Source organism: Xenopus tropicalis, chromosome 4, assembly GCF_000004195.4.
Source record: "Xenopus tropicalis strain Nigerian chromosome 4, UCB_Xtro_10.0, whole genome shotgun sequence".
Taxonomy (NCBI): Eukaryota; Metazoa; Chordata; class Amphibia; order Anura; family Pipidae; genus Xenopus; species Xenopus tropicalis.
The window spans coordinates 96473278-96493325 of NC_030680.2; the positions used below are offsets into that span (position 1 = coordinate 96473278).

General features: G+C 39.5%; 1 protein-coding gene across 2 annotated transcripts in view; it reads right to left on the reverse strand.

The window, feature by feature from the left end:
- Positions 1–665: 665 nt before the first annotated feature.
- rab3b (RAB3B, member RAS oncogene family) overlaps positions 666–20048 on the reverse strand; it is a 51404-nt gene continuing 32021 nt past the window's right edge. For both annotated transcript variants that reach the window (NM_001100276.1, XM_031899726.1), the window contains 2 exon segments: positions 666–2320; positions 12005–12129. In NM_001100276.1, the coding sequence (NP_001093746.1) occupies positions 2139–2320; positions 12005–12129 (307 nt within the window). In that variant the 3' untranslated portion in view covers positions 666–2138.

Sequence of the window (20048 nt, forward strand, 5' to 3'; positions counted from 1 at the left end):
GAAGAACTGAGCATGCTCAGTTAGCCAAGAGCCAAAGTCGGTTCTTAAGGGAGGGGCCAGGTAGGTTAGAGGAGAAGGAATCCTAAGTGATTAAGTGGATGCTGCAGCCTTACTATTAACCTTTGAACAACCAGTTCAGAGTGGCAATGAGTGATTGCAATGAGTGATTATACTATTTGGCTTACGCCTGTGGCAAAGTACACCTCAATTGGGTTACACCTAACATAATTCAATATGAACATTATGATTAGTAGTTTATGCAGTGCTTTAAAGATATTATACACCATTCCTTGCCCCAGTTAAAATAGGAGTCAAAAGCATATTACCAGTCTGCACAGTACAACTGCTGCATAGCAGGGTCACACTGATCTCTTTTTGCACCAGAACACGTCTTCCAACAGGTTAACAGAATAACAAATACAATCTGCCATGAATCAGTGAAAAAAGTATTTACTACTAACATGGAAATTCCTCAAGGACTCTGGGGCATGTACTGTGCAGCCCCAGTTTACTTCATATAAAACCATGCAGCACTTAGTGAGCCTCATGTTGCATAGTTACCATGAAAAATTTTAAATTTGACATGTATTTACTAGGAGATTTCTTGTGAAATAATATGTTTGTTACTGAAAAAGCAAATGAACTCAATGAAAAAAAGTCTTAAAAGAAGTATAAAAACATTGAGCTTTATTTATTTACAGCAATCAACCTCAGAACAATAGACATTAAATAGATTACAGTTGCTGTAGTGTTTTTCCCATTAATGTGTATCCTGATCCACTTTAGCACATTAACTTTAAATCAGAAGTGTATAAAGGTGCCTCCTATTTTTAGATGTGTAGGAAACTAAAACAAACACTAATTCAAACATTTTTGATGTCTGCATATGTTACATATAAATATATCAATCTACCCATCTATTGTGATATTTGTTAATAACAAACTTCAGTGCCGGGACTTGTTCACAGACACACATATTTAGAACATCTAGTTGCTTATTTCCAGAGTTCCATCCGTTCAGGTACTATATGTTAAATCCTGACCCTTTTGTACTTGTATTTCTTTTTCTTTATGGAACTGTAACAAATCATCAAAAAGGGTAGTATATATGTGTGGTGGACGGTCTGAATCCGTATTTCAGAATCCAAAATTTACCATACAGCTTTCCCATGGTAAAGACTGAGACCAGCAGCATCATCTCTTCTGTATACAATTACGATTATGTGGATGTAAAGCAGGAAATGTTAATCTACTGGTGGGGACCCAAAACTAGGTCATCGAGTTGATAACAGGCCGCAGTAGAGGTATGGGATCTTTTATTCAAAGTGCTAGGGACTTTGGATCCCCAATATAAGTGAATTTACCACAGTATGTAGCACCATGCCTTAAGGCTACTAAAAATCATTTAAACAATAAAAATATAAAGAGGTGTAGCATAAATTGCATTTTTAAAAGCTCCATTCATCCTTATAAAGCCATGGAAAATTTATGATTGCAGCTCTACTTAAATATACTTATAATGCCAGCACTGTTGTACCTGGCTTACCCTTACCCTGGCATACCCACTGAACAGCAATTAAACAAGCAAAGAAATTGTACCATAAAAGTGTGTAAATACAGCCACATTTAATACCATTTTCTTTAACTTCAAGCCAACACCTCTTTTCACACCAGAACTTTACACTTGGTTAGAATGATTTCAGTCCTAGTATGGGTTGATGCAGAATAGAGCTTTGTGTAGCCTGAAATAAGCATGGGTTAATAAGAAAAACAAGACTGCTCTTCACACACAAAACAAGGCAGTGTTGCTGAGACCCAGTATTTGTTTAGCAAAAGTAGGCTTGCCTAAGGGAAATTTGGCATGTCCCTTAATATGTTTTAGGCTTCTTGCCATGGAAAGTACAAGTTTAAATTGGAAGGTATTTTATGTTTGAAAAGCATTTCTAGCCCTCCCTTATCTAAAATCCAGGTACTAATAAATAGGAATGCAAAGGAAAAAAAGCTATATATAGGAACAACTGGTTCATCATCAACTACATCCAAGAAAAGGTTGGGTGAATCTGACCAAATCTGGTATTATCAGTCATTTGCCAAAACTGTAACTTTGCATGTTGGGTGTGTGTTTTTGTGGCCCCAGATCAGCAAGAACACTTCTGATGTATGGGTGGAGCAGTGTCTGTAAAACGCAAGTTTTTCCCTCCTGGAGGTTGATCGGTATCCAGGCTTTCTGACATTTTGTCACAGATTATGTCCACCAGGCGCTCAAACACTTGCTTCACCTGGATGTTTTCTTTTGCACTAGCTTCGAAGAACTCAAAGCCTACAGAGAACAAAATATATTAAGAAATCAAATAAAATAGAATGGAAGGTCAAAGAGACATCTTTAGATGAAAGTTAGAGAAATATAGAGAGAGAGATATATATTTCTTTTTTTAAAGCAGAGAGCCGTGGATTGTTTTATGTTTAACATACAATTTTATATCCTGGTTTAAGCGCACAATTCTGTGGAGCAATCACTATAAACCACATAAAAGTCACTGCTATAATTGTTTGATTGCTATTATTGTTTGATTAGTAATACAATTTGTATGTCTCTTACATTAAATTAAAGCATAGATTCTTGCCACACATGCCAAGAATTTAATCCCTGTCACAAAGCAGTCAAACAAAGGTGAAGCCATGCACATATATATTTACAAGAATTTGGTACATTATACTACAGAAATGTCATTTTCTGTTTTTCTTCTAACAAACATATCCAAGCTGCAAATCAAAATATATGTGCTAAAGGAATATTAAAGCTTATATGCTAAAACAGGGACCCTTAAACATTTTTTACCCATGAGCCACACTCTAATGTAAAATTAGTTGGGGAGCAACACAAGTATGAAAAATGTTCATCAGGGTGCTAAATAAGGGCTGTGATTGGCTATTTGGTAGCTCTTATGTGGACTGGCAGCCTAAATGGGACTCTGCTTGGCAATACAACTGTTTTTTTATGCAACTAAAACTTGACTCCAATCCAGGAATTCAAAAATAAGCACCTGCTTTGAGGCCACTGGGAGCAACATCCAAGGGGTTGGGGGTCAACATGTTGCTCCTGAGCCACTGGTTGGGGATCACTGTACTAGCTGAATTACATGTATTCATGTAATTAATATGTTGGTTGCTGGCACAACAAAATGACAGAGCAAATAAGAAAACCAGGACTTCTTTCAACACTAGGTAAGAAAATGGGTATATATCACATTTATCATGCCTTAGCTGCCAGTGTCCTTGTTTTTAAAACCACATAAAAACTGTTATTTGCACTATGAATGAAGCTGAAATTCAAAGGAACTTTTCAATATATGACAATTAAAATAAAATATAATTATTGGGTTGTATTTTAACCATAACTTCAGCTGAAGTCAGTATTTGTTTATTGCTTTTTGTTCTGTGGAGCAGAAGTTGGTTCAGGTACTTTAACCAGCTGGCTTCTGTTCTATTTTTCTTTTAAAAGGTCAGAACCAGAGAACTGCAGAGAATACAGACAAATACTGCTTTCAATAGCAATTTCATAACAAATAAATTAATGTAAATTGGAAAACTGTTTAAAATTACATTTTCTATTATGCAAAAACTGTTTTTGTATGATAATTAGGAGTCCTTTCAACATGAGTTTTGTATGACATAAAGGACCTAGAGTAAAGTGTTCGCAGATAATAATTGTCTTGGCAAATGTGCAAAAATTATATATCAGTTTAGTTAAATGCCAACCGCATTTTAATGTTTCTTTTTTTAAGCTGGTACATATTGGCTAGGTGTCCAGCGTTCCTAAAATGGGATGCTACATCCTCCGCAAGTATTGCAAGTATTATCTGAAGCAAAACCAGGCTATAGAGCAGTCATTCTCAAACTCTGGTATGGGCCCACTTAGGAGTTAAGGGGCTCTGACTAAAGTTTGAGTCGTCAAAGAGAACTGAATTGGTAAAGTCTGACAAGCACTGCTTTAGGGCAATGGCATACGGGGAGATTTGCGGATGGCAAATTTCCTGAAAATGCCATACAATGTGATCATGGGGAAATGCCTTATTTCACATTTTTCTGTGATTACGCTGAATTGCTGAGAATAATGTAATTTACTTGCAGTGATTTCAATGTTAGGGAAGGGGATGGCATTTTCAGAAGATTTGTGGTAGTACATTTTTAGCATGGACAACAAATCTCTCTGTGTGCTTGCCCTTACAGAGAGGACTTGATTCGATATATGAGGTAACGCCCTGAATCACACTGAAACTGTAAGCTAAACAACAGCATTAAATCAATCCATATCAAGAGATAAAGTGAGACATATCAGGTCAGGAATGCAATTACAAAGCATCTATTGTATGATCTTCATTTAATTAAACCACATTCTCATCACAGTACTGCTGCAGGCAAACAGGTTTAAACTTGTAAATAAAGTACAGTTTATACTAGAACCCATTAAACTGGGTGGGTGAAGAAGTATGAGTTTTCAAGGGGAGGGTCTTCTGATAGTTGGCAAAATAACATTTTTCTGGCAGCACATCAAACAAATGTTATATCTATGCTTAGTGCATAAGAAAAGCTTAGTGCACTAAGATACAAGCTTTGGTGGCATTCGGTGCAGGAACCTCCTTATCAATTACAGCTTAGCTTAAAGAAGTTTACACCAACCAAAAGACTAAAGTTGAATGTCTAACTCTTTTGTTATATGTGAAAGCACACACCTGAACATTATTACACATTTCAGATAGCTTTTTCTTGTATTTCTCTGAACAGGGTTTTCTACTTTCAGCTCTATAGTTGTCACATGGCAGGCCTAATTTCTAACACTCTAAAGCAGAGAGAAGCAACCACTGGTGGTCTGCCTCTTTAAGTATGTATGTAAGTATAACTTTATTTATAAAGCGCCACAAGGGTACGCAGCACTGTACAATCTTACAATATACAGAATTACACATTATTATTTATAATAAATAAATACTATAAATAAGTATAAATACACAGGGAATAAGTGCTATGTGGTATGAGACACAGTAGGAAGGAGGTCCCTGCCCCGTAGAGCTTACAGACTAAGTATTATGACTCAAAGGGGGGAAAGTAATAAAAAGCGGTAATGGAAAAACTATTTGCAATGTGAAAAATTGTGCCTTTGTGCAAACAAATTTGCCTTTGCGCAAATTTTATATGGGCTTTGCAAACGCAGAATCCTATTAGCAACCACTTCGGACAGTGGAAGAAAGTTTGTGAATGTTATTATGACATTGCACAGTGTATGTAATAAAACTTCTTAATGAAAAAGTTAAGTTTGCTTCAAAAGATTGTCACCTTCAAGCATGCCTTAAAAAGTTCAAAATGTGCACTTTAAAATTTTAATGAAATTACAGTCTAAAGAACAGTATTACATTGCGAAATAAGAATTTTTATTCTTTTTTGTGTGCATTTTTTTCCGTTCACGACTTTTATTGCATTTCCCCAAAAGTATTCAAGTCTTATGGGGGAAATGTTATAAGTTCCAGTTGTACCAAAGGTGTTAAACTTAAAATAGCTAGAATAACGTTAGGCCTCTAATATGTCTGTTTAGGTAAAATTACATACAAGCAAAATCTACAGTTTAATATATAGAAATGGAGCTGGAACTAGGGTTAGACAACACAGCAGAGGATGCTCAGCCACCATCCAAGAAAAATAATTTAGGGCAGGATAGGAGAATGCCTCCTCTCATCTATGATTGTACCAACCGAGTGAGCCCCAGTTGTCATATCAGTGCTGCAGTCATAGGAAAAATGAAATGTGTAATTGCATAAAAGGCAACATAGATTGTGGGAAAAGTAAAATGGTTAAGTAATACAGAACACTCCATGATAGGTAAAATGGAAAAGAGTAGGAAAAGGAAGATTATGGAACATGGAGAGATTTGAAAAGGGAGGAGGGTGAGAAAATGGCACTTGGGAAATTGAAAGGGTAAATAGAGGAAAATTATTTAAAAGATAAGGGGAAGAGAAAGGCACAAAGGGTAAGGTAAGAAAAGGGGTCAGGAATATAGACGAACGCATGAAGTTAAAAAGAAAAATGAGCAGAGAATGGCACATTTGGAAAGAAAAGAAGGAATAAAGGCAGCATGAGGAAACTGGGAGTAGGTTTGCCACGATCCTAGCCAGTCAAATGCCAGCCTAGGCCAGAGCCTATATTACACATTTGCCAGATTCTACCTTGAATGCAACAAAATAATTGTTACACCATAGTGTTCGAATTTAGATTGCAGGGTGCCGTTCCCTCTTGATACTCTGCACCAGGCGAGGAGCCAGGGTGTGCTGGTAAATTTTTCTTTATCCCAAAAAAATATTGTAAAAATATTGTAAGTAAAATAATATACATGTATTGGTTCAAAAATAACATTTTAAACAGCAGAATTAATTATTTGCAATGTGAACAGTGTAATATAGTAATCAGGCCCGGATTTATGGTGAGGCCACAAAGGCCCGGGCCTAGGGCAGCACAAACAAAATGGCGGCATGCCGCCCCGCCGCTGGCAAATTTTAAAATTTTGCTCCCATACGGAGCAATGGGGACCTCTCCCAACAGCTCCGTATGGGAGTTTTAACTTTGGAGCAGGAGCATGCGCATGCGAGGGAGGGCGTGTGCATGCGAGGGGGGGTGGTTCACGCATGCCCATTCGCGCGGCGGGGGATGATTGTGGGGCACCGAATGGGGGCGGCCTCGCTTGGGGTGCCCCCAGAAGAAATCCGGCGCTGATAGTAATATAAACCATACCATAAATATTATAACAGAATCCCATTTAAATACCTACCTATGCATAATAATGCAGTGAAAGGACCCCTGATCATTTAAAAGCAGTGTACAAAGTATCATGCTCCCTTAGTCTATCACTTGTTTAAAAAGCTGAGAAAAAGCTGGTTACAATTTCCTACCGTTCCGTTTATACTTAGTGGCTAATATTAAACAAATTGTTGGTGTTATTGTCATTTTTATGTTTTTATGAACACCAGTTTGGCGTTCCCTCTTCCTTATGAGTCCCTGTGCAATAGCATGAGCCAAAAACCATCTCTGGAAAATAATAATATACTAGTGAAACAGAACTGTTTTATATTTCCTGCAAAAATTCGTACACTTACCCGTGAGATTTACCCCAACACCAGATTTTAAATTTTGCACATAGACTTCAAACTGTAGAGAAGCCATGTACCTATAATAAGTTTTGCGAGAGATAATGATCATGTGAAATATATTTTAACCATAATAGATGTTCTATCAAAAAATGCCTGGGGTGCTGGACTTCATAACAGATCAGGCGCATTTTATGAGAAAAGTATTTGAGTTAGAATTGAAAGATGATGGCTGCCTACCAAAAATCTACAAGAAGATAGATGGGAGTGAATTCCAAAACAAAATTATGAAACAGTTTTTTAAAAGCATGAATAACATCTCTTTGTAATCAACAACTTTATTTCTGTGGACGTGAGATGCATGAGGACCCTGAAGTTTAGGACATGGTGCTCTTTAAAGGAGAAGCAAAGGTACGATCACTGGGGGGGTTCCAAAACTTTAGGCACCCCCAGTGATTGTAATCGCTTACCTTATACCCCTGGCTGGTGCTCCTGTTAGGAAAAAAACGCACCGGCCCAGGGTAGCTGTGACAGTGTGATCCTCTTACTTCTTCTGTCTTCGTGCCGCCTGCACATGAACAGTAGAGCGTAAAGCTGAAAAAAGTTAGCTTTTTCACTCTACTGCGCATGCGTTGGCCCTGGGATCACAAAGAAAGTAGACAGAGGAAGAATATTGCTAGTTCGCAGCCACCTCGGGCTGGTGGTCATCAAATAAGTGGATTTTTGACCGATTTTGCCACCCATTTCCGGTCCAAATCAGGCTGATCCCAAGGGCCAATGACTGTATCATACGGCGGACCTACAGGTATCCATTGGATGAGTACAACATCAAGATACCAATGTTGTCCTAGCCTCAAGGGTCAAATAGATATCTGGCAATTTTTTTCCAGGCCAGCACTCCCTTGTACCAATAAGCTGCTGACACGGTCTGGAGAATTTATTGGCAGAGCATTGTGTAACTTAGGGAGTGGGTATGGGGCAAAAGAGGGGATGTCTACATTTCCCTCACAAAACTATTATTACTATTTGTACTTTTGTTTTTAAATCCAACCTTGCCATGAACTTTTGTATAGGTTAAATGGAAATTTGAGCTGAATCCAAGCAGCAATCAAATTTTGACTTGTTTTTGAAACTTGTGCATATTGTTAGTGCTGGGCGGTATACCGGTAAAAACCGATCACCGTTTTTTTGTGTGCGGATGGGGGGGTGTTTGGGGTGGGGGGGGGTGTGCGGATGGGGGGGTGTTTGGGGTGGGGGGGTGCGTGCGGATGGGGGGGTGGGGGGGGTGCGTGCGGATGGGGGGGTGGGGGGGTTGCGTGCGGATGGGGGGGTGCGTGCGGATGGGGGGGTGGGGGGGCTGCGTGCGGATGGGGGGGTGTTTGGGGTGGCGGGGGGGTGCGGGTGGCGGGTGTTTGGGGTGGTCACCTAATCATGCATGGGGAAAAAAAAATACCGTCAAATACCGTGATACCGATATAATTTTGAAAAATACCGTGATATAAATTTTTGGTCATACCGCCCAGCACTACATATTGTCACAAGGTGATAGTGCCAGTGTTACAACTTTTCCATACGGCTAATCAACAGTGCAACATTTGCACCAGTGCAGTAACCCACAGAGGAAAAATCAGTTGAATATACCCCAGTTTTTTAAAATCTATCATTGACAGGTAGGTAGCGGATGGTTGTATGATACGTGGTGATAATTATGGTTTATGTCATGGCAGTGGTGTTGCAATGTGTAAAATAATACCACATTTGAGATTTCAAAATTCTCTTGAAATGCCTCACAGCCACAGCTTTGATTACAAAAAGTATACAAGGCATGCTTACATAAAAAGTGGTTTGATGGTTTTGTTCTGAAATTCACTCCCTCCATTTGTTTGTATTTTTTTTGGTTTTCAGCCATGATGTTCAAATATCACCTTGAATGTTTTTCTCACAGATGTACCTGACGTGCTGTACTGCAAGCATAATTTGATAGTGCTTCTATTATGGTTAAAATAAATTTCACATGGTCATTATCAGTTGCAACATTCAGCACAGATAACTTGATCCCATTGCCATTGAGAGTCTTTGTCTGAAAGAAGCACCATGTCTTTGAGAGTCTTTGTATAAAGCAGCACCTTGTTCTGGAAATGCATCCCACCGGCTTGCAAAAACCTTGATTATTAAGACATATATCTACTTGGTCTCACTTTTTCTAAAAGGTCTTACTTTGTTATGGGGTTACTTATTGCTCTGGTTATAGTCTGCAGTGGTTATTACCCAAACTAACTGCCATTTATCCTTGGTTTTCAGCCTCTGGTCACATATGGATATCTGAAACCCATTGCTTATTTTTTCTGCTGCCTCAATACAAGCTACTTTTTGGCTGTGGTTGAACTACCATGACTGCCATGATATTGCAAACTAGGGTAAGAACCCACGGAGCAGTTGAGTAGCCCTGCAATAGATCTCTGCTATCACAGGTGAAAAAACAATTCAAAAAGGTTTTCAACCGGCAACATCTAAAGCCCTTTATATCGCTTTGGTAATCCAAAGTCTCCTGCAGGAAACTTTGCGCAACTTCAGAAAAATAAGAACTGCTTGAGAATAGTCTTATCCTAAAACTTTTATTGGAGCAGTTGTGGGAGCCCATCAATGAGATCTTTGCCCTGTTCCCTCTGGTATCTTAAAGTGGCTCTGATTACCTCTTCACCAACTGTATAGCTGGCAGAGCAGCTTTGAACATAAGGTGTAGCATATCTTGACTATTTTTTTTGTTGAACTTCAGTTCCCCTTAAGGAAGTCTATGGAAGCAATATACTCTGAGGTACGTTATTGAGGTAAGGTGCTTTATTAAGAGTAGGCTGGTAGGGATGGTCAGAGAGTTAGTATTATTAAAGACTGGGGCCTTTTGCACCAATTCCATTTTGCAGGATTTTAGCAGTTTTTTTAATGCTGCTAGTTTTCACTATATGCTCTAACTAGTGTTAGAATGCAGAATCTATAAATAAATTAGGAGTAATAAAACAAGTAACTAAGTATATTGTTAATAAAAATGATCAGTGACTGTGTCGCTTTAATTCTTTTTATCCTCTGCATACTGTGCATGTTCTGTTTATAACAAATTAATCTCAGTAAAGATGACTAAGGCACAGTAAGATCACTTTATTTCACATCTGCAGTGCACATTAGGGATCATATGGCCTAGATCTGGGTACTCAGGCAGCCTGTTCCAGAGTAAAGCCTATCCTGTGTGTTACAATGTAGACTGATGACTAGGGGAATTTTCTATAGAGATGATTTACAATGCACCTAATCAGCTGGGACTTCAAGCAGAGAGGCGCCTATGATTCAGCTGACTGTGTACATTTTCTGCATTTGATAAATTCATTTGCTGCCTTTGTCGTCTAACACTAATTTGAACAGTCTGATGATGGAAAGATGATAATGATAGACAGGTGGATCCTACTCTATTGCGTCTGAATTGTTATGAGGGTTTGTCTCACTAAGAATAATGAGAACCAAAGCTCACAGCAACTGGATGTGGGTGTGACATGTTTTGAACAGAAGACCGATATTAAATAATAGTGTAGAGGTGATATCTGCACCACCTCCTAAATAAAATATAGGTGCTAGGATTTGGGGCAATGACATGAACAATTAAACACCTGCCACGTACAGACAGTGACAATAAACCTGCTGATAAATAGCATTTACTTGGGTAAACTTGAAGTAAAAGGAGAGTGCTGTTTATTGAGAGGTGGCAGCAGGCTCGGACTGGCAATTTGGCTCATTTAAGATGCCACCAGGGCCGCTCCTGCCATGAGGCAAATTGAGTACCTAGCCTCAGGTGGCAGGGATCGGCCAGTTACCAGGGGCAGCAAAAAGCAGCCTCTGGAACTTTAAGAGCAGAATTTTAATTTTTTTTTTTTTTTAGTGTGTTTTTTACCACTAGCCCAGTGCATTTTTTCCCTAAAAGGTGCACTGGACTAGAAAAAAAAAACTTAGTTGGGGATTGACTAAGAAGTGCCTAATATTTAGGCACAACAATTGAAACCATGTCCATTAATAAAACCTTTTGGAGTCCTGTGTCTGCTTAATGTTTTCCTGAAAACAATAGAGGAAGCAAACCCTGCTTGTGGGGTAATTCAACCACCATCCCATCACACTGCCAGAAGGGCAGGGAGTTTTATGATCAAGCAGGGGGTAAATAAATACATTTACCCAGCTGCCCACCTTTGAACCCACCCTTGTTTAGCCCTAGGTTAAAGGTTCTAAGAAAACTGAAATTCCCCCAAATTCAAACTAATGACACCCTTCTCTATACATGTGGTGGGGTGGGTCACAAGATTTAAGATATTTATACTCTGGAAATAAGACCACTCACCTCTCACAGTGTACCCTAACTGTACTCAAATTGTTTGAACATGCTGAAGGTCGCACCTTCATTTGCCAACAATGCCCTAAAACATGAGCTATGTTTTATTCTTCCCTAGCCCATCAACTTTTGTCCTGGACCCCAGTTCTGGATCAGTTCTGTTACCCCAAATAGCTGATGAAAATTAGGCCTCTGGCTAATGCTGCCCCAACGTACACATCTCCAGCCATTAAAATGAGGCAAGAAGTGTGATCCCTTATATGCCTATAGGTTAATAGAAGGACTGTGAGTTCTTATTACTTTAATATCCTTCCATAACTTTATAGTAACAAAGGAGTAAATCTTAAAATCTTTTAACAGGTCTGACCGCTGATTTTCATTTACAGCCTCCATAAGAATGAAGTGTATGACAAAACACTGGTGAATAGCTTTCTTTACTATTTCATTCACTTCTTTCTGCAACTGACTTGACCACCAGCAGGTGGAGATATTGTATAACACATACCCAGCTGATCAGCGAGGTGCTTTCCTTTTTCTGGAGCAATAACCCTTTCCTCTTCCATGTCACATTTATTTCCCACCAAAATGACCTGTGCATTGTCCCAGGAATATGTTTTAATTTGGGTGGCCCTGAAAAAAAAAGTAAGAATAAGAGAGAGTGAAAATACAATTTTGTCCTATCTGAACATCATAAGAAATAATATAAGCGTGAATGCTTGCAACAAAAGTGTTGCAGCTTAACATTTCTGCCAGATATTTTGTTAGCCCCCCAAAACAGAGCTCTCCTGTCCTTTTCTTGACCAGAAACTTGTGAAAAAGGTTTGGCACACTAATATATGAAATTAGTGCTAATTTATTTCACTTCGTTACCCTGGGTAATGTAATGTACTTGCATCTCATTCCAACAACTTATTAGTTATTCTGTTATACAAGTCACTCCCTGCAGAGATTTTACCCCAGAGATGCTCTGTTATTTACTGCACTTATTGTTCCTTTGCTGCAAGGACATTAGTAAATAACATGTGTGTCCTTGGCCATGTGCTGTCAAATCAGACAGTGCCAAAATGAGATTAAAGGGGATATGAATCCAAAAATATAATTTTGTCTGATGAAAGAAAATATACATTTCCAATGTACATAAAAGTTTTTCAGTGATTTTAAAGTTATTTGTAAATGTAAATGCAATTGAAACCAGTATTTGTATGTCCCATATTGTTTAAAAATCAGTTCTCCTTCAGCCACGGCAGGTCTTTTATCAGCTTGCTTCTGCTATATGGTTTCCAAAGTCAATACTACCAGTGGCAGATACTGCTTTCAGTTGCAATGACATTTATAGAAATCCAGTGGAGTATTTTAATGAGTGTATACTAGAACGTTGCTTAGAAATACACAATGTCACAAGGCAAATGTTTATTTTTGGGTTTACATCTACTTTTATGTTTTGGGTGCACATACCCTTATTGCCATTATTTAACCTTTACTGTTTTCCTTCCCTAAATGCAAAACAATTAATTAATTTTATTTGTTCTTATATTGCTGCAAACTAATCACTGAAGGGCCACTGGAAAAACACCTACAACCTACCCAAAATACTAGTATATAATACCTGTCACACCAATATATGATATCATTAAAGGGGGTATAAACTTCGTTGCTCAGCTATAAGCAAATGTCACTGGACTTCAAATCCCAGTATTCTGCAACAGATTAAATCACGCTGGAAGTTGTTTTCTAGCAACATCAGGGTCTTATTTTTAAAGCAACACTTCTCAATAAAACATTTATTCTGCTCGTGAAGGCCAATAAATGCAAGTTTGTTTAAGCCTTTCTTAAAGCCTTTCACTTACCTGAACATGAAGGGACAGAGCTGTAACATTTGGGGGCCAAACTGATGCAATAAATATGAGATTGGATAGGGAACAGGCATATTGGGTCTATCAAAAATTAGGGCGATTTAGGTGCATAATTACACTTGTGTTACATTACTGCATTATATATAAATCTAGTAATGTAGCGTTCCCCTGAATAAAAACTATACATCTCATAAACATTAACAGCCTTAAACCTCATATAAATATAGCCGATTTACTGCTAAATTAAAAAAAAAAGTGAAAATTTCCACTCCAAAAAAACCTGTCAAGAGATATATAGGTCTAATTTATCATTCTTTGTACTGGTTGTAAAAAGAAAAAAAAAAAGGCTTTCTGATTTAACAATTAATTTTTCGCTCTGGAAAGTATTGCTCAAACTGCTAATCCTTGCATGTAATCTACATTGAACACTTTGGACGAGCGTTAGTACTCAGTGCAACTGAAAAGGAATGTGTTTAACTTCTCAAATCAATCAATAAATAATTTCTTAGAATTGATCCTTCTGCATACCCAAGTTTGATTTAATCTCCACCTATGTTACTAATTGAACTTTAGAAGGGGTTGACATTTTGTACTTGAGTTAATTTACGAAGCCTCACAACAAATTTAGGCCTGCACTTTGCCACAATACCTCCACGTATTAAATGCAGTGCACGTACTGATGCTAGGGAACTTTGGAGCAACCACTATCTTAAAGGTGGTGGTAGCACGGTCTCCACAGAGGCCTATATCAACAGACACAGCATATTTGTGACATTTTTGATGATAAGTGGCAAAAAGGATTTCATCCCAAAACCAAAAATTGTCTCAAATTCACATTGAATCAGAACTGTGCATGCAGTTTTGGACTGGGAGTTTTCCCAGTAGGCCAGTCCAACGTTGTGTGCATGTTTAAATGCAACCCCCCCCAGATGATGTAATAGTACTGAAATTATGGGGGAATGCTACATTGTGGGTAATATACACTTCGAATAAATACAATTATACAGATGTGGAAAATTCCTTTCACTTCATAATGTATACCAGTATTCCTATTTGTAAAATGGTTTTAAAAAAAAATGCACAATTTTAATTGTCTATAGCATTTATAATGTATATAATGTATATTACACCAGCAAAACATCATGCAAGTCCTTTAAGGCAGCTACTGTCTCAGTTATTCAGTTATGATCTCCCTGATATAAACAACAGTGCTTTTTCTCTTATTTCTCCTGCTGGGTGATATTCTCACATTTACAATCCAGGAATGGATTCCTTTTTAGCAGTGTAGATGATTTCTGAGCTAAAACCTAGTGAAACCTACTCAACCTACTCTTGGAAGGGTAAAGGGGGTCTGGGATATCAAGATCCATTGCCTCTTAAGGGGATATAATTCTTGGAAGTCACTGTACCATTATTTCCAAGTATATATACATATATATATATATATAGTCTCAAAGGAGGGGCCCTCACACTTAAAAATATATTGATTGCTTGGGTGCTTGTAACAAATAATGTAGTAGTCCCACAAAGTACAGCACTCAAAATTTTTGACATTGTGCTCCAACAAAGCACCCAAAATACCCTTGAATTCCTGCAAAGACAGCTTGCAAGAAACAAACATGGAGTAGATTCCATTTCCCAGTTTGCTCTGTTTAGATCAGTGCTGTCCAACTGGCGGCCCACTCTGTGTGGCCCCCCACCTGTCTGGCTGCTTTGATGGCTTACTCTTGTGTAAGCTTTAAATGGTATCAGTACTGTGATTAACTGGCCCCCTTGCATGGTTCTCACCTCAGATTCAGGCTGTAATCCCCTGTATTGTTTAAACATGTAATTCCCTGTGTTGTTCACCTTTTAATCTCTGCATTGTTCACCCCCTGCAGTGTTCACACCTCAGGCTCAGACTGTAATCACCCACATTGTTCCCATGTTCACACCCCAGACAGACTGTAGGAGCAGTAGAAACCCACAAATAATCCCTGCACACTACAAAAAGAACATATACTGAGGTGGTACTGCAATTAAAAAGTTTTTTAATATATAGTTATTGTGCTGTAGGAGCAGTGCCAGCATTGTGTCACTGTAGGCTGCCTGTGTGTGCCATACACACAGGCAGCATAGGGCAAGCAGAGTATGGCACACACAGGCAGCAAAGGGCAGGCAGAGTATGGCACACACAGGCAGAGTAGGGCAGGCAGAGTATGGCTCACACAGGCAGCATAGGGCAGGCAGAGTATGACACACACAGGCAGCATAGGGCAGGCAGAGTATGGAACACACAGGCAGGGTAGGGCAGGCAGAGTATGGCACACACAGGCCAAGTATGGCACAAACCAGCCAAGAATGGCACACACAGTCAAAGTATGGCACACACAGGCAGGGTAGGGAAGGCAGAGTATGGCACACACAGGCAGGGTAGGGCAGGCAGAGTATGGCACACACAGGCAGGGTAGGGAAGGCAGAGTATGGCACACACAGGCAGGGTACGGCAGGCAGAGTATGGCAGGTTTTTGCTGTATTACAACCATTAATATGGGTATGGTCATGTGATAACACGGGTGTGGTTTCAAGTGGGTGCAGTTTCAAAAAGGGGAGTGGTCAAAACTGGCTTCCATTATCGGCCCTCCACCACGTAGGTCAGAAAAATTCCGGCCCTCGGTACCACAGAAGTTGGACAGCACTGGTTTAGATCATTTTGTGTGGTTAAAACAATAAGAAAACTATGTACAGCCCAAACCCATGCAAGGTACAAACAAGGAGTAGCTTCTATTTTCCTGTTTGCTCTGTTAAGAAATAACAAAAAAACCCAGACATTTGAGATTAAAACAGTAAGCAAAGTTTGCTAAATACCACTACCATTTGACTAAATTTGGCAGATTATTTAAAGTTTTAACACATTTTTGGGGGTTTTGGGGTCTTGTTTTATGTGTTATTACAGTTTTGTTAAAAAAGATGAAATTGCCCTTTAAACTGCAAGTTTCAGTTTCCCCAAGAGACCTGTTTAGCTTATTAGTTACAATTGTAAATTGTATCTCAGTGCAGGTGTGGCTTGTTAACTTTCTGGGCTCTCTGCCCACTTATTTAATTAAATGTGAGAAACTATGTTTCTAAGCGCACATGAAGCTTGTTAGGATTGCTGGGCTTTCTGCCAAAAGCTAATTTTTAATCAAGTTAGAGAAACATTTGTATCTAAATGCAGGTGAAGCTTGTTTAACTTTCTGGGCTCTCTACCAAAAGCTACTTTTTGATTAAATTTGTATCTTTTTTAACTTTCAGTGCAGGAGATCAAAGGGAAATGAGGGACTTTTCAAAGAATCTGGGACTGCAGGTTGAGCTGTCAAAAGAGGGACTGTTGGGAGCTATGAGGGGGTATACTGCTCCTTTAACTCTAAACATTTGCCCCTTTATTTGCTTTACACATAGGGGCCCATTTACTTACTCACGAACTGGCCGAATGCGTCCGATTGCGTTTTTTTCGTAATGATCGGTATTTGGCGATTTTTTCGGAAAATTATCACGACTTTTTCGTTGCCATCCGAATGTTGCGTAAAATATGGCGATTTTTTCGTAGCGTTAAAACTTGCGCGAAAAGTCGCGCCTTTTTCATAGCCATTCCGAAAGTTGCGCAAAATGTTGCGATTTTTTCGTAGCGTTCGGATTCATTCAAGCTTCAGTATGGTGACTTTTCTTGGGCCAGGTTGGAGCTGCAGGGTGCCATTGAGTCCTATGGGAGGCTTCCAAAATCATGCTAAGTCTGAAAGTTTCGCCCGCCGCTTACGAGCGCTCAATACGAAAAAGTTGCGACAAGATACGAGCGAATCGCAATGTCTACGAAAAACTCGCGTTTTTTCGCGAAAATCGTATTGGTAATGAAAAAGTCGCGACAATTTCCGAAAAGTCGTAAAGGCGCCGAAAAAAATCGCAAAAAAATACGAAAAAGACGCAAAATGTTCGTTTTCCAATCGGAATTTTTCCAATTCGAATTCGTGTCTTAGTAAATCAGCCCCCTAGTCTATGTAAGTGTTGGAACATTCAGGGTCTCTAATGGATAGCTTTTTTAACAATGCTGTTTATTGAGAAAAATGCATTCAGTATACAGACATATGGATTGATGAGTCTTTCGTATTGTACAGATTTCTCGTAGTTATTTTAATACAGAACTTTAAAAAACAATAAACATGACATTCTGCAATAAACCATGTTTCCAGTGTAATTATTTCTGTTGCTCCTGTATTGAGGGGCATTGGGTTTCCTAGTGGGGTATAGGGGGGGTAACATATGCGATTGTTAAGGCTTTTATATATGTGGCTGTAGGAAAGAGGGGGGGTACCTTGCATACCGGTGCACATGTGAGTGGTAGGGTACTAGGTTCCTGTAGAGTCTCTACTCATCTTTTTCTGCATCTAGCCAGTCTCCCCAGACTTTTTGGAATTTGTCAAGGCAATTCCTTCTCATGTATGTTAGTTTGTACAAAGGGGCTGCCTTGGAGATTATGTTCGTCCAAAATGGAATTGTGAGTCTGATTTCCAGTGAAGGGCTATAGCTTTCTTGGCATACATTAGTAGAATTGAGAGAAGAGTGTGCTGTGCCCTTCTGGGGGTTGTTTCTTCCACTTGATTCCGGAGTATTGTTATGGGGTTTAGGGGTACTATGAGTGATGTTCTATTTTTACTTGCCTCCAGAAGTCCTGAATCGCCGGGCATGACCAGACCATATGGAAGTAATCTGCCTCTGGGGCAGGGCATTTCGGGCAAGTTTGTGAGATGTTCGGGTTCATTGCATGCAGCCTTTGTGGGGTGAGATAAGTTCTATGCAGGTATTTTAGCTGGAGTAGCTTGTCTCTGTTACATACCATGCCCTCAAAGCAGGAGTCTAGAATATCTTCCCACATTTCAACATCTAATGTGGGTATGTCTTTTTGCCATTTAGTGAGGGCTTTGGTGGCTGGAGATGGTCCAGCTTGAATTAGCAAACTGTAAAATAGTGATAATGGTTTTCGAAGTTCAGGTGTGTGAGCATATTCTTCCAATCTCCTGGGGGTGGTATTTATCGTTTGTGATTGGAATTGATAGCTGGCTGCATGCCTTAGCTGTAAATATCTGAACAGCATTTTATTGGGTAGTAAGAAAATCTATCTTTAAGGTTTTGAAATTGCATAAGTTTCCCCTCTGTATAAATATCATCAATGTATTTGATACCATGCATGGCCCAGGCCTGTGGGTCCGGGACAGTGCTGAAGTGTTTGAGTTTTGGATTGTGCCAAATGGGGGAGAATTTAGAGCAGTGAAGGGGGGGGGGGGGCTAGGAAAGAGGTTAAGTGCCATTTTCCATACTCTCACCGTTGTGGACATTACTGGTGTGGCTCTCTTTGTATATTTGGTCCCTCTGTATAACAGGTTTTTAAGCTCTTTTTGTGTGGAGGGGGAGGCCCATCTCCATGCTGCAACTAGTTGCACTGCCAGAAAATACAAAAATAAATTTGGTGCAGCCAATCCCCCTTGCCTTACTGGGAGCTGGAGAGTGGCTAGGGTAATCCTTGGTTGTGTGTTGTTCCACAGTAGTGTTATTTCTAGACTGCGGAGGGTTTTGAACACTTTCTTTTTGATCACTATGGGGGATTGCCTGAAGATGTATGTCAATTTTGGAAGTAATATCATTTTAAAGAGATTTATTCTGCCATAGAGTGAAAGAGGTAGAGGTGCCCATGCCTTAATTTTGGATTCGGTGAGTTTGAGGACTGGGGCCAGATTTAAGTCCGCAAATCTTTTAAGGTCTCTATGTAACCTGGGTTTGGGTGGGTGCATCTGGGGGCCTGGGGTCAACGGCGAACAGTATAGATTTACCCCAGTTTATCTTGAGGCCTGAATAGGCTGTGTGTGTATTGATATTTATGAGCTTCGCTTTGAGTGATTTGTCTGGATTTGCTAGGTATAAAAGAGTATCATCGGCATACATGGAGATTACTTCTGTATTGTCTTTTATTCTTAACTAGGGATGTAGCGAACATCGCCAAAAATGTTCGCGAACCCGTTCGCGGACTTTCGCCAAAACTCGCGAATATTCGCGAACTTTGCGAACCCCATAGACTTCAATGGGAAGGCGAACTTTAAAACCTAGAAAAGCCATTTCTGGCCAGAAAACTGATTTTAAAGTTGTTTAAAGGGTGCCACGACCTGGACAGTGGCATGCAGGAGGGGGATCAAGCAAAAATTTCTCTGAAAAATACTTTGTAAAAAAAAAGCCAAAAAAAAATGCCAAAAAAAAAAAACGCAAAAAAATAACGCAAAAAAAAAAAAAAGCCAAAAAAAACGCAAAAAAATAACGCCAAAAAAAAACCGCAAGCTATTCCTATGTATATGCATAGGCGATAAAACGCAGTGGAAAAACCAAGGCGAAAAAACGCGGCGCCAAAAAAAAAACGCGGCGAACCCAAAGTGGCGAACATCGGCAAAAGGACACCCGATGTTCGCGCGAATTAGTTCGCCGGCGAACAGTTCGCTACATCTCTATTCTTAACCCCTCTACTTCACTATCTGATCTTACTCGGCATGCCAAGGGTTCCATTGCGAGGGCAAAGAGGAGGGGGGAGAGTGGGCAGCCCTAGAGGGTGCCCCTTTTTATTGAGAAGGGCTGTGAGACCTTGAAATTTGTTCTAACCCTGGCTAGCGGATGTGCATAGACAGGGCCGGATTTCTTTCT